Genomic DNA, 15,949 nt, shown 5'->3' with positions numbered 1-15,949 from the left:
ATACCGTAGAATAGACATCTCACCCAACTTAATTAAATTACTAATCCTAAATCAGCAACCTCTTTTATATACCTTATACCAAGAACTTCACAGATGCCCAAATTTACCAATATCCATGCTCAGGCTGACTCATCTTGATAAAAATGAAGATCCCTCCTCGAACACTGCACTTCCTACAAGTCCTCCCACTACTGCTACTCACTTCAGATAAAGAAAGAACTAGATAAAATAAACAGCAACTTTAATTTAATGGAAAGTTACCAAGAATCAGCTTGTTGAGGGTCAAAAGAAAAGAAATTTCCTCAACTGGAAATTCTATAACTGGGCAGCTGTAATGTGATGAAATTGGAACTGGGTATATTTTACAGAAACTCAAAACAATAGCTCCATATAGCAAAGCACCAAACGGTATATTGCATTCCTTTTATTCTTTCCAACCTGATTTATGGTGAAGATATTTTGCTTCCTCAGGAGCTCAAACATCCTATTCAAGAGCCTACTCTGCAAATATGGTAAAAGGCATATACGTACCTTGGTTTAGTGAGAAAATCCTCATTCCTTTCCCACGTATGCAGACTACCCAGATATGTGGGCTAGCAGATTTTCCTCTAGGACAGAAAGATGCACATTTTAAAAGATGGGATACCAAATGACTGTCAAGGAGCTGGAGCCGTTTTCCAGGGTACAACACTAAAGAATTCTGAACGATTCAGCATTTCTAAATTAGTCCACATGTTAGACACATCCTCACAACCATTACTAAAGGCAGAACTCACCACTAAGTGAGAAAGCAGAGATTAGAGGAACACACAGGTGCTAGACTAACCCAAATACATTTCCATCTCTGTTGTGCCACTTCTTCACTGAGAGCTGCTCATAAGTTCTCTACCTTGAACTCAAGACCTTAACATTCCTCTTGAGGCCACTCAGTGGCAGAAAACAACTGAATACCCCCTTTGACGCCTCTAATGGCAAATCTTACAAGCCGTTGTGGTACTTTGCACTCCACAAAGTATTTCTATTTTCTTTCATTTTTGGCCCCCTTTTGCCTGTGCATTAAGATACAGTCTTTAATTACACACTCACATGCTACCTCGTTCAGTTGAGAGGCTGAACAGTGCTCAGTTAATGAGCAGCTATTCATTATTTGGTTTTATACTCATTGTTCAATGTGTGGCCCTAGGTCTTATTTCCAGCACGCTATTCAAACCCTGCTCTGAAGACACAGCTATACATTTCAACATGGGCTTTTCTATGGTGCTCATCATTACAGTCTCTGAGTGCTTCATTAATATTAATTTATTTATTTTCACAACACCCCCGTGAGGTGAGAGGGTGGCATTATCTCCATTTTATAGATGGGAAACTGAAGCATAGAGAGATTAAAGTCATAAGAAACTGCTAATTTTGGGTGCCTAGTTAGAGATGCTTGGGACCTGATATTTCAGCATTATATAGCACTTTATATAATCGAGCACAGGTCCTAGTGACTTCAGTTGCAGCTGTGAGTGCTCAGTACTTCTGCAAATCAGACCCAAGGGTCTCAGCTTGGCACCCAGAAAATGAAGAACACATAATTAGTGAGCATCTGTGAAATGTTCGGTTTAAGTCACTGGCCTAGCATCACATAGAACCTGTGTGGCAAAAGCAGGGGTCAAATCCAATTCTGATTGGCTCCCTAGACACGTTTGAGGAGCAATGGATGCTGTCCAGGGTTCTCTGCTTGGTGACCTCTTCCAGTTCCTTGATTGTCATCCTTTGATCCCGCTCCCATTCCTATTTTCTCCTTTGTTGTCCCGCACAATCAGTTTGAGTCTGGACTTGGTGGTTCCTCCCTTTATTTGAGGGTGAAGGCCTTTAGTATTGAGCAGGCCTAGACCTGCCTGTTTCCAGGACTTTCAAATAGTACATAACTTCCAGCCGGTCTGTTGTTCAGTCACGTCTCTGGGCAAAGTTCCTCTGGGCAGTGTCCACGGACTCCCTGGATATCCTTGAGAAGCAGCGGGCACTGTCAGGGGTTCTCTGCTTTGTATCCTACTCTGGATTCATGATTTTTTACCTTTGACCTCACTCCCACTCCTGTTTTTGTCATGTGTTGTCCCCAAAACTCAACTGTGGCTTGAGCTTAGTGGTTCTTCCCACTTAGTTAAGTGGGTGGGCCTTTAGTTATGGACAGGCCTAGACCAACCCATCCCAGTATGACAAATAGTACACACTTCCCAACTTCTGCAACAAAAGAGGCAGGGCTCCGACAGATAAAGGTCTCTTTCATTTCACAATCTTCACTTTGCCCAGCCAGTCCCAGTTCTCCCCTCACATTCCAACTCCTTGTCTCTGATACCCTCCATACCATTTCCCCACCAGTGTTTCCTAGATCCAGCCCCCGTTTTTAGCAAGAAGCAGTTTTCCTCCTACCTCAGCTCCTCCAATCTCAATGTTTCCCACTCCTCTGAGCCACTTTCCCATCCCACCTTCTCACCTATTTCCCATCCCACTTTGCTCACCAACTTCCAATTCCAATCCCCCCCCTCAAAAGGCTCCTAGAACCTGTCTCGCCCAACAAGTCCCAATCTCCTCTCACAGCTCCCAATCCAGCCTCCTAGCCCAGGCAGTCCCACCTCCAACTCCCAGTCACAGCATCTCTCCTGTCTCCTCTCCAAGTCTCATCAGGTTCTTTGTCCCAATTTATTTCTCCCCTCGCCCCCCGCAGTCCGGTTCTTGTTTCCTCCTCCACTCTGCCTAAGTGCCAGCAGGTGGGTCAGTGAGAAAACAGGAGAGACAGGCTCCCTGTTCTCAGTTCTGGCCTGCAGCAGCAATTACAAGAAAAGACCTTCTGCAATCCTAGAGGCCTGGGCTGGAGCATGCTCAGTTGCTCTCTGGGGATGGCACATGCACAGTCTGGTCAGCACTAGGAGCTGTGACAGGTTTGAGCGTGCTCAATGAGAATAGGCTCTTCAGTGATTTTAGGTGTGAAGCTCTAGCAAGTCTCTAGTGAGTATGTGCAACTGTGATTTTTCAGAAGCATAGGGATGCCAAAGCATTTAAAAGAAAAGGTCTTAAGAATTTTTTAACATGAGCAAAACAACGTATATTTCTCTAGCCTCCTTCTCAGAAATGGCCGAACCATTTTGGCTGAAATTTTCTCAACATTTTTCAGTCTGAAGCAGACACCTCAAATGGAAAATTTCATCCCCGATGTTTAAAGTTTGGCAAAGTTCTGAGTAACTGAAAACAGTATTGGATAATGGGAAGTGTTGGGAGACCTTAATAATAGATGGTGTTACCACCTGTGCTTATAATGAAAATTAAAGAGAGCTTTAATGCTTGTATGGATTTCCTCCACCAGTTTTTTTCTTTAATCAGATTATTATTGATGAGACACAAAGTAGCATTTTTTACCATGGTGTCAAAAAGAATTTATCTAATACTGACAGATTTAAGAGGCAAAATGCAGATTGGATTAAAAAGAATACATTCCTTGTTTGAATTTTGTGTTGATATAAACATAGATTTATGTTGATTTTTCCCTGAAACCACCTCCAACACTCCTGAGCTATGTGCAGGCATATTGGAATGGGAATTGTATCTTGTCAGGATCTAAATCTGGGTTCCCAAGGAATGCCAACTTGGTCTGTTGTACTTGTTTTGCACATGCTTGGAATGCCAAATCTGTGCATGGTACACTATTTTTACACTACACTTTTAAAAATCAGCTAAAAGGAGAAACATTTTCTGAATACCTGGCTAATATGAAGACAGATGGAATGTGTAATTTTAGGCACTCAAGCACTAAATGGAAGTTTATTGGTCGTATAGAAATCCCCAACTGAGAGGGTGATTACTGTGATAAGCACATACCAATATTTTAATGCCAGCTTTGGCTACAGAGATAGATCAGATTTTTGAAGGAACAAAAAGCAAGTAAAATGCCAAATAGGATTGAAGAGTCACTTTCGCTTGCAGAACCTTATCTAAAGCAAAGAGAAATTACAGTATGCACAAATGGATAGAGAAGCGCTAAGTGCTCTGTTTTAAATTAGGGTATTTTGTGGGTGATATAGATACATGTATAATGCATGATATGGGCTTAAGTATGACAGCAGCATAAATGTTTTGAAAGATGAAGCACCATATATTGTCAAAAAAGATGAATTCATATCAGCTATATATTGACTATATATTGCAAGATATTCTGTGTGATGGTATCAAAATCCTTGTAAACCAGACTGCTGAGCAAACTGCATGAAAATATCATGAAAATAACAAAAAATGAAAGCTCTTAGCAGAAACTATTTTGATGGCCATGTTTGGCTCAAGATATACAGTTGGTCTATGCCCAGTGCAATGTATGACAATAAGCCCTTACATGCCTGCTTTCACAACCCACCTCTCCTGGAAATTCTGCATATAGCAAAGGAATTACAAGAAGAGTAAGACAGATAAATTAAAAAATGCAAAAGGAAAGCAATACATTTTGCTTGCGTAGTGCCTGCTAAACAAGAGATGTTAGAGATGACATAGGAGAAGAAAGCAAATCAGTGCAGTAAAGTGATATGGTACAGACAACTGTAATTAAAAAGGTATTTGGTCCACTGAAACACCTGCGGTTGTGAATGCTAATAATATTAGTAGACAGTGTTTCCATCAATAGACAAGAGGCTCAGCAACCTATTCCAAGTGCTATGTTAAGATTTATATGATATAATATGCTTTTAATGACAGGCACTGAGACGTCTGCTGAAACAGAAAACCACCAGTGATATAATTTTTTAAAAATTGTCTATATTTGTTTGTGTGTAAACTTAGGGAAGTTATTGTTTACAGGGGACGGGTATTAGATATGCACATTGCATAATTTTAATTCAGTGGGTAAAGCAGTAGTCTACAATCCCAAAATCCTGCTGTTGGCTAGGCCTTGCTTGGACAAACACAAGTTGAGACTTTGTTGCAGCAAATGTTCTGGTTTATTGCTGTCTCTAGTTAATTGGAGTCTGATTCTGCAAACAAGCACACATGCAGTCATTGGGATTGCTCTTATGCATAGATGTTTGCGGTATGGGCTCTTCGTCAGAAATTATAGACAATTGTGCAGAGAAGCAATTTGAAAACTGCTAGTGAACTTTTCTTTCAGGATGAAATTCATCCGTGTGCAGAAAACTAGCACAAAGCCCAAGGGACCACGTAAATCTCATTTAATCCCTCAAAATAGGTTTTAGGGCAGAGGCCTTGTGTGCTGGCTTTTATTTCACTCTCTGTGTTAATCAAAAGTTAATAATTTCATAAAAGAAAGCCAAGAGGGTAGTTTGCGATGCTTCTTCAAGTAAAACAGCCACGTGATTTTACTTGAACATCCAAAGGGTCACAATTTCATCTTTAGTATATCACCAGGGAGCATAGTCCAGGTCTGAGAATATAGATCTTTACTTTCCATCAAGTGCTGCAGTCTCCTTACTTGCAGTCAGCTTGATGAAGCTGGGAGAGTGATGTCCACTGGCCAATAGCATTCACCATTTGACTGAAGTCATGGAGCCCCACTGAGCTGACTGACTGGCTAGTCTAATGGTGGAGCCACTTTTAAAAGTTGGTTGCATGGGAAGGGTATACAGCTTCCATGTTCCATCATCATGTGGCTCTCCAGCAAATTTTTGCATCTCCAGAGTTTGTGTTATACCAGATGTCCTTGATAATGTCATACAGTCATTTTAAATATTACTACTTACAAGCATTGCAAAGTTTACTTCAAAATATAAATAGAAAACAGCAGCACTGAACAGCTTCAGGGGTGGGCTGTCAGAGAGAGGGTTCTGGCTTCTTGTGTGACTGGCTGGCCCTGGTTCCAAGGGATCATACGACAGCTGGGGATTGTTCTTCACAGTCTGGTCACTCCCTCAGTCATCTCTTCCCATTGCAAGCATGCTCTCTGAGCATGGAGTGGGGGTCTGCCATGAGGGAAGTGTAGAAACTTGCTGTGCCTGGGACTCTTCCCTACCAGAAGCATCCTCAGTAGTACACAGGTGCAGTTAGAATGGAACAGGCCTGAAAATGTGGCCCAATGTTTTTATGTCAATTGTATGATGAGGTAATATCAAGCATTATATCTACAGGAACGATTAAATAATAAGCATTATTATTAATACTTCCATAAATATAAATGATTATTTTCAAGTCACAGCCATTAGCTTCCCAAATAACAACATAGTCATATTATTCTCTCCTTTGCCCGTCCTCCTCCTGTTTGTCTGAAGGATAACCTGGATGAGCTGAGTACCAACATGTACGCACATGCTTAATGTTAAAGTGAAGCACACACATAATGGTTGCAGGATTGGGGCCTTTGATCGTATGCTCTTTTGGGTTTGGAATCCATCTTTTTCTGCATAGTGAAACTCCAGTCACATTTATGGCACTATGTAAATAAGTAACAAATAAATAACAAATGGTCCTCATTGTGCTCATTAAATGTGGTTTGGTTTTTGTTTGTTTTTTCAGAATAACCATTTTTCTGACTTTGTGGACAAACAAACTGGTTACACAACTAACAACATGTTGGCGATCCCTATTATGCAGGGCAAGGAGGTGCTTGCTGTTGTAATGGCACTTAACAAATTAAATGCCCCCGAATTCTCTAAAGAGGATGAAGAGGTAACTGTAGACATTAAAACAGGAACACAATTGTTCTTTTAACAATAAGTATGGTAGTACCTGTTACTTGGTGTGATATTTTGTCTTATTTTTGTTTTCTATCATTTCTAGGTCTTTAAGAAATACCTCAATTTTGTTTCTGTTGCCCTAAAACAATACCATACCACATATCTCTACAATATTGAAACCCGAAGAAGTCAGGTAAAGAAGCATTTGTTAATGAAAACCTTCATTTTCTTTTCTTATGTGAAATCATTACTAATGATATGTTCTCACACTGTTCCACAGAAAATACATAAAAACAAGGGTAGGATATATCGATCATGTTACAGAATGGTATCAACATTTATTATAAATTCATTCTTTAATACCTGAAATTCAAGAAGCTATGTTTTCTTTTAATCTGTAATACTTTTTCTTTTCACCACCTGAATATTTATTTATCTTCTCTCATTGTAAGCAGATGCTTTTATGGTCTGCCAACAAAGTATTTGAAGAACTGACAGATATTGAGCGACAGTTTCACAAAGCACTGTACACTGTTCGAATCTATTTGAACTGTGAAAGATACTCTGTTGGTCTGCTGGATATGACCAAAGAGAAGGTAACCACTTGAATTACTTGTAATTACTTGACAATGTAGAATACACTTAACTCAAGATCATTATCAAAAATTAATCCCTCAAACTGCTTAATCTGTCTGTCATGGATATCTCTAATGTGCTTTTTTCTATGGAATCAATGTGCTATGCTTTCTAAGTGTGGTTTCAAATGCCATGAGACACAACCTATATTAAATTAATAAGAGTCACAGAAATTCTATGTGAAATATATAAAAATAGGGCAGGCCATGTGAGTAAGGCATGCAGATTGGGCTCAGGTGGTTATTTTTATTATATACTTCTCCCACCCACTACAATGTTGATAAAGCCATGCAGTGTGCTGGCATTGGGTTTCTCAACAAACTTCAATTTACTTGCTAAAATGTTTGCTTGGTGTATATTTAACAATGTTTTCTTCATACTGTTTTGAGATGTGACCAGACCAAGTATGGTTATAGAAAAGTATAGCATAAATTACTGTCCATGGATTTCACGTTACCTATTGGTATATAACTGAGAAATTGCTTTTTTTGTTAATCTGTGTGTAATTATTTTTAGGAGTTCTATGATGAATGGCCAATCAAGTTGGGAGAAGTAGAGCCTTATAAAGGACCAAAAACACCAGATGGCAGAGTAAATATAAATGCTTGCTTTTTACATAATTTTGGAATTTAGTTTTACAGGTTAATTAATGTATGTTTTTTCTCCATTTTTATTTAGGAAGTCATCTTTTATAAGATTATTGATTATATTTTACTTGGAAAAGAAGAAATCAAAGTCATTCCGTAAGTAATTGTCAGCTTGTTAGCGGCATTTATCAGGTAGAACTGTAACATGTTTATGTCTGTGACATTAATTTATTCAATCTCATTCTGTCTCTACAGTTCACCTCCTGCAGATCACTGGAGTCTTGTCAGTGGATTACCAACGTATGTTGCTGAAAATGGATTTGTAAGTTAATTGCAAAAAAAGAGTTACACATTTGAGAGAGATCTTTGATCAAGCAGAGACTTCAGAAACCAACATCAAAACTTCCTGATATTGGCTAAATGATTGGAAATAAATGCCTATATGAGACTATCACACTGTCTCCAGGATCATAGCTGCCATGTGGAACAGGGGCCAATCAATAGCCTGGAAATTTCCCCACAGATTTTAGGACATCTCATCGATAGGAGGGCAGCTTATGCCTCTGGTTCATGTTGCAGGCATACAAACTCACTCTCATGAAAGGATGATCTGTCAGCAGCGCAAACAAACAAACTTGTAGAATTTTCTGTTTAGTTTTAGTCCTTGTACAGAGTATAAGCAGACAAATGGCTTGGACCCAAAGCAATACTGAACCAAGGCTTCAGCATGATGTAAGATATTGTGTTTCAGAGGATATACAAAATTAAAGGTATCTGTGTACTGTAGTCATTACTGATCCTGTGGCACTTTTTGTAAGAGTAGGGGTTAATTCTGGTGAGCTGAGTTTCAGCTCAAGTATTTACCTCTTCCTAAAATTCCCCATGCAGTTACAAAGTGGATATAATATTCTTCTTTACTTCCTGCCCTAAAATTTTCCTGCTTCCTGCAAACCGTTAAGCAACTATTGTGCTTAATAAAATACATTATGAGCACCATACACAAGGCAGAGTGCTCTCAGCACTCCAAGTGGCATAAACTGGAGTATCTCATTCTACTTTAATAATAGTTTTGATTTCTGTAAAATGACTAGTCTGCTAATTAATTTTCTCTTAGAAAATGAATATGCTTTTTAAAAATGCCAGACTATAGATTTGAGTGTAGATACTGCACCTAAACAATGTTTTTTTTCATTTCCTTATGCCACAGATTTGTAACATGATGAATGCACGAGCAGATGATTATTTCACATTTCAGGTAATAACATAATATTTCTTTTATTGTAATTATTGTAAGAAAGTACCCTAATGCCATCCATCCATTAGCATAAAGCTGTTTGCACAAATATTAATCCATCCCATAGTTGTAAGGGTGGTTGATAATTTTGTTATTGTACTTACTTGTGATCTTTTGGTACCAACTGTGACATTTACAATTATAATACCAAAAATTTGTATTACTATTTTAAAGAATGATGCAACATTTCCTATTCTTTTGGTTTGCTTGCAGAAAGGACCTGTGGATGAGACAAACTGGATTATCAAAAATGTCCTGTCTTTGCCTATTGTCAACAAAAAAGAAGAAATTGTGGGAGTAGCTACATTTTACAACCGAAAAGATGGAAAGCCCTTTGATGAATTTGATGAACAGATCACCGAAGTAGGTTTAATGAGATGAAAGATTTTAAAGTGATCATTTAAGGTTAAGAGAGATTTTTTGTTAAGTCTCAGTTAAAAATTACTAAAAAGATTATTTTAGATAGCAATTATACTGAAAGCTTGTTATCCTCTTAATTATGATTTAAGTATTTCCATTAAAACTCTTTACGAACTTGTAGAGTTACAATGGATTTTTTCCAGTAGTGTACAGATGGCAGATACTATACAAAATAATTCTAACAAAGAAACAAAAAAATCCCATAGTATTCGATTAGTTAAGGATGGTCAAAACCATTCAACTGACATGAATTTGTAATCTTTATATTTGTAATATTTGTAATCTTCAGGGCAGACATGACAGACCATCTGATTCACTGGATGTCACCCCTAAGGCCCTGATCCTGTCAGGAGCTCCTTGAGAGCAAACCTGGGTAAAGTCCGATTGACATCAATGAGGTTGTGCACCTAGACACAGGGCACCTCAGACCCCTATCTGCAAAATGGGGAAAATGCTTCCCCATGGCTGTTGTGAAGCTGCATGTATTAAAGTTTGTGAGGTGCTCTGAGGCTATGTTGGTGGGAGGCATACAAGTACCTAGCTGGACATTTTAAGGAGTTCCCTTTAATATTAAGCCAAATGAATTGTCACTGCATTATCTCCATTTTCTTCTGCTTTGTTCCAGAGTCTTACACAATTCCTTGGATGGTCTGTTTTAAATACTGACACCTATGACAAAATGAATAAGCTTGAAAATAGGAAAGACATTGCTCAGGAAATGCTCATGTACCAGACAAAGGCCACCCCTGAAGAAATTCAATCCATATTGGTGAGTATCTATCTAGTTCCATAGAGTCCTGAAGCTTGTGGTACAGAAACTTAATTTTTCATTTATTTTCATTTTAGAAATACAAAGAGAAATTAAATGTAAATAGTACTGAAGACTGTGATGAGAAAGCCCTCCTCAAGATTTTGGTAAGTGATGAAACCTGATTATTAAACGTTCAATAGCCCATTAACTTCAGACTGTGATGGGTCTCCTTTGTATTTGTGTTAAAAATGTGTTATTACCCTTCTTCTACTTAATACAACATATTTAGAGTAGTCATCAGCTCTATGGGTCCAAGGCAGATGCCTCATAAAAATATCTTGCAATATGTTAGGTTCTCTTATACACTGACATGCAACCTATACACTTCCCATGGTACCATCCCCCTCAATCAGCACCCCCTCCCCATATGAAAATCTGTGTCAGAGGCAATGCAGGAAGTAAAGATTTTGTACTGCTCAAGAGGAGTTGAACTGCCCAGGGATCATTGTGACCATATCCCGACTCAAAGAAAATGGACCAAATTCTATTCTAGGCAGCCTGGTGAGCATCACTAGACGGGAGGGAAGCTGAATACTTTACTTGCATTATTTGATTGTCAGAAGTAGGTAAAAAGGGACAAAGTGCAAAATTAGGAACTAGGACTGACCTGAATGTTCACAAAGCAACAATACATTTTAAATAAATAGGCAACTTGCGACTAGTAGAACATGTTTGCACAATACCTTTGAAAAATGCTAAAGTAAGATAAGAGAGAGAAAAGAACAAGGATGAGTTAGGTTGTTTAAAACAAAAAAGACTTTGAGCTAAAGTCATCTGTGGTGCATCTCTATCGAAAAGTCGGTGTTGCACCGAGAATTCTTTATTATTTGTATAGCATTAGTGCCTAAACACCCCAGTCATGAAGCAAGATTCCATTGCATTAGGCACTGTACAAACACAATTAACATTCACACCATTATGTTGACCAGTAATGGCATGATAGATATCAAGAAAATAAACAATGAATATGTTTTTGATATCTGGACAGACACATTGGGTTCACACACTATCATGCACAGCATGCAGACTTAGGCCCTGATCTTCCAAATATTTAGACACTTGCTTAACGTCACTCACATGGGTAGTTAGACTGAAAATTACTTACATTCTTAAATGTTTGCAGACTCAAGCTCTTATTTTCCAGAGATAAAAAGGGACTAGTTACTACTGCAGTCTGAAGGAGTTATAACTGTCTTCTTAAAATGCATGACTATTTGCTTCTCTTAATCATTTTAATTTAATTTATTTTATTTTATGATTAATGGGATTGATTCTGCTCATTTGTCATTCAGTCGGCATGCGTGATATTATTGAGTTTTATATGGGAACCTGCTTTATATAAAAATGGCAAAAACTCAATTTAAAGGTATATGTGTGTTTGTGTATTAGTACAACATACATATAAAGAGGAGGAAATTATCAGTGGTACCAGAATAAGTAGTGAATGTAGGTTGATGGAGGTTAATAACAGTAGTAGCACCTGCTGGGTTTCTGTAATCTGATAGGTATCTGAAATGCTTTAGTTAGCTGTTTTTTATTACGTTGTCATGTTACAGGAATCTATGGTTAAAGCTTTAGATAATCATCAGTAAGATGAGCTCTCTCTTTCCCCTACTTCCTCCTTCCTCTAAAAACATTGCAAATGTCAGGTTATTAGAACTGTACAAAGTTTTTATCATTAAAAGATCTTGTTAAATTACATTTGATTATATAAACAAAACATGAAACCAAAAGAGTGCCAATAGAACATTTATACCATCACATTTGAAAGTACATTTATTTTAAATTTAAGACTTGTAAAAATGTACATTGCTATTAATTTTTGTCTCTCTCCACTTGTAAATCAAGGTGCCTTAATTACCCTTTGGGGGTATCCAAGTGAAATGAAACGCTGGAATGGATTTTTAAAACCTCTAGAAATTAATTTAAATAGCTTTTCCTATACATCAGGGTAACAAGAACTGAAGGTCTGAAATCGCACACACTGCCAGGGCTACAGACAAATGTTTAATCCTATTAGAAAGCCTGGAATGCTAGCTCACTAATGGGAAAAACAGGTGTTTTCTAGATCTGGTGGCTCACAAAGCCATAAAACTATCATTGCTCCAGGTCTGAACATTCTCTGTTCTTGAACTCAGACCAGAGTACATTTAAAGGGAAATTCCATATTTGGGAGGAAAGGTGGAAATATTTTTACATGTACATAAATCAATATTTGCAAATATCTCCAATCAAACAGCAACAATTGCAAAGGTGTGACATCACCATTCCACACCCCATTCATTTCAATGAAGTGGGAATCCTAACTTGCATGGGCAGTTTCTTTGTGTTTTTTTTAAACAAGGAAATCAAATATAAAATCATAGCATTAATACACAACCAAGGTCCTCTTTTAAAGAGAAATCCAAATTAGAGTTCTCATCCTCATACATTACATTTGTAATATATTCAGTTACCAATTTCCTCATCTGATGGTTCACTGATTTCATTTGTAAAGGGCTTTGAGACGTACTATTGAAAAACACTACATATGATCTGGGTACATATAATTATAAACAGTTAGCCTATTTAATATATATTATACTTTATGCACAATGTGGGCAAATTAAAGTTACTACAAGAGCTTTAATTTTTGCATTTCCTGACTTTTGAGCGTCATGAGTAAATAGCCTTGATGTGTTATTTGTGTGTGCATAAGTGCAATTAATATAAATAAAGCAAGTTAAGTAAAAATAGAATTATTTTGTTCTAATAACTCTAAAAGCTAAATCTTCACACATATTAAGTCTGCTTTGTGATGATCCCTCAGTGCAAAGGAATCTTAAACCAAGCTCGCAGATAGAGTAGTGGACATTTCTGTGAGAGTGAGAGAATCTGTGCGCAGTGTACACTTGCCTCTAAAATAAGGGGTATTCCTGGGGGGAAAGGGCATGCACTCAGACTGTCCCCTGCTGCCAGAATGGTCCCTTGGGACCATTGGAAGCCAGTGTAGCTTAGAGCAGAGTTTGCTCTAAACTACACTAGAGACACAACAGGAACAGAACTACTCACAACTGGGGCAGGAGGGGCAAATGACTGATGGATTGGGAGTTTCCTGTAATCTACGACTACCATCCGCTCTATGTTTGTCTGAGCATTGTTAAGATATTTACTGTACACGTATACTGGGTTAATAGCCGGATGGTAAGAAAACTACCCAGGAAGACAAGCAATGGTTCAGATAAGAGCTTCTCAGCAAACACCTAGAACTATTAACTGATATGCTACCTCCACCTCCCTGGGTGGGCTTGCCAGACCGGCTTTCCCAGGACTAAGTCACCCATTCTGTGACCTGGGGATGGTGGCAGCCGCCTGCCTCCCGCCCGCCCCCAGCGTGAAGTGTGGGGTCCCCCAAATGCAGGGCCCGGGGCAGTCGCCCCAATTCACCGTACCCTAGGGATGACTCTGGTGGAGAGATCAAAAGCTGAGAGGATTTATAGAGACACTGTGGAGGGGAGAAGGACTGGTTTTGTGAGATGGCTAAGGGGAAGAAACTGCCTTCCTGAAGTTGGGGGTGTCTCAAGGAAGCTTAGCCCACCTGGAGTCTCTGCTAAGGGAAGGCACGTAGGCCTTTTATTGCCCTAAACAGGCTTTTCTCTTGCTATGCTGTATTCCTACTGTTAAGATTCAACAATACATGGTTTTAAGAATGTTTTGGGTCACTTTATTCACTGCTGGTCACAAGTTCCCGAAGGGAAGAACTGCGGATATTGAGTCCAGTCACACTTGCGGAGTAATCTTTGATGGTGGGATAATCATGGGATTCTGCCATAGATGGAAGGCCTGAGGCCTGAGATCTGGAAGGGGGTGCACTCAGAAGAGACTAAGAAAGGGAGTCAGAGGTCCAGGTAGCCCTGAACTGTGACAGACTCCTCCCCACCCTCAGTTGCACCCATGACTTATAAGGTACAGTTGATAATCTATTCCAAAGATTCACTGAAGGCCCACTGATGAGGTATGTAACAAAATAATAATCTGAAGTAGTTCAATAATTATATGTATAATTAAAAATGCATTCTAAAATAAAGCAACCATTAGTTTTACCCAATATATGGATAAAGAAACTATAATTGTAATGTGGATTTTGTTGAAATGCAGGTGAAGAAGAAATACCAGTTTCCAGAAAGCAATAAAATGGTACCCATCCCCTTTGTTTGAGCAGAATAAAGCAGTAGTGATCTAATGTACATATTATAGTTTAACATACAATAGTGTGCATTGACACCTGAGAGCTATGTACACATGATGGGCCTGAGCATGGATTCTGTTTATAGGGATGGAGTGAGTAAAAAAAAGCAAGTAAAAACTAAATTTATTCATCTCCTTCTTACAAGGAAAACTGATGTGGTGCTTTTTTTTTTTCCTAACAGAGAGAGGAATTACCTGATCCAAAGGATGTAGAACTTTATGAATTTCGCTTCAGTGACTTTCCTGTTACAGAACATGGCTTGATTAAATGTGGAATACGATTATTCTTTGAGCTAAATGTGGTTGAAAAGTTCAAAGTCCCAGCAGAGGTCAGATTTATTATGTCATATTAGGTACATTTTCCCCTCAGTTTCAAGTTCTTTTAACTAGAGCTGCCTCATAGTAAAATATTAGAAGCAACAATAGCAGACATCCATTCTAGATTTTTATATATAAAACTTATTCTATATTTTTCTTTTCCATTGTTCTGGGTAGATATTTTTCACAGATTCATAATAAGTGTGTATAGCTAGGTGGTAAATTGTTGTGTGGCTTAGATAAGAAATTAAACCAGCATTAAGTTATATAACAGTGGCTAGCTTCTATGTTTATTTTAATTAGAAAAAATGTTTCAGCGTTACAAAAGCTGCAGACTTTCCTGTAAAGATATTAAATTCTATCTTAATTTTACAAACATTCCAGGACTTAGTTATAGTTTAACATTACTGATCATGAAATGCCTCTTATTTGTAATAGGTACTTACAAGATGGATGTATACAGTCAGGAAGGGTTATCGGGCTATCACTTACCATAACTGGCGGCATGGATTCAATGTGGGACAGACAATGTTCACCTTATTAATGGTATGATTTCTCACTGTAAACTTATCTTACCATCAATTTTTAGTTCTTTAACTTCAAAAGGAATTGTAAAATTCAAAGAGGTATATACTCAAAAAAGTCTCTGTACCTTTATAGACAGGTAGACTAAAGAAATACTATACTGATCTAGAAGCCTTCGCCATGGTTGCTGCTGCTTTCTGCCATGACATTGATCATAGAGGGACCAATAATTTGTATCAAATGAAGTAAGTTCAGATACACTGATTATATATATGTTCCATGGGGTAGCCGTCTCGTTTTTGATTATATATGTACAAACACCTGTATATATAATATTTGCACCAGTAACTAAAAGAAAGATGTGAACATACCACCACATGCAAAGATACAAACTATACTATTTTCCATAATTATTTGCAAAGCATGGACTGTGTGTTCAGCACTATGAAAAGCACATCTATCAAGAGAGTCTGATCCAGAG

General features: G+C 38.1%; 1 protein-coding gene across 2 annotated transcripts in view; it reads left to right on the top strand.

The window, feature by feature from the left end:
- The window catches only part of PDE6C (phosphodiesterase 6C), a 39,070-nt gene that overhangs the window by 8,222 nt on the left and 14,899 nt on the right, over positions 1-15,949 (top strand). For both annotated transcript variants that reach the window (XM_067552851.1, XM_067552852.1), the window contains exons 2-14: positions 6,490-6,642; positions 6,754-6,843; positions 7,106-7,246; positions 7,803-7,877; positions 7,965-8,029; positions 8,129-8,195; positions 9,081-9,128; positions 9,381-9,530; positions 10,213-10,356; positions 10,434-10,502; positions 14,808-14,954; positions 15,382-15,489; positions 15,604-15,713. In XM_067552851.1, the coding sequence (XP_067408952.1) occupies positions 6,490-6,642; positions 6,754-6,843; positions 7,106-7,246; positions 7,803-7,877; positions 7,965-8,029; positions 8,129-8,195; positions 9,081-9,128; positions 9,381-9,530; positions 10,213-10,356; positions 10,434-10,502; positions 14,808-14,954; positions 15,382-15,489; positions 15,604-15,713 (1,367 nt within the window). The remainder of the gene's footprint in view (positions 1-6,489; positions 6,643-6,753; positions 6,844-7,105; positions 7,247-7,802; positions 7,878-7,964; positions 8,030-8,128; positions 8,196-9,080; positions 9,129-9,380; positions 9,531-10,212; positions 10,357-10,433; positions 10,503-14,807; positions 14,955-15,381; positions 15,490-15,603; positions 15,714-15,949) is intronic.

Source organism: Emydura macquarii, unplaced genomic scaffold (genome assembly GCF_026122565.2).
Source record: "Emydura macquarii macquarii isolate MOO-44397 ecotype Brisbane River unplaced genomic scaffold, CSIRO-AGI_Emac_v2 contig_1390, whole genome shotgun sequence".
Lineage (NCBI taxonomy): Eukaryota > Metazoa > Chordata > Testudines > Chelidae > Emydura > Emydura macquarii.
This window is presented reverse-complemented; position numbering and strand designations above follow the sequence as displayed.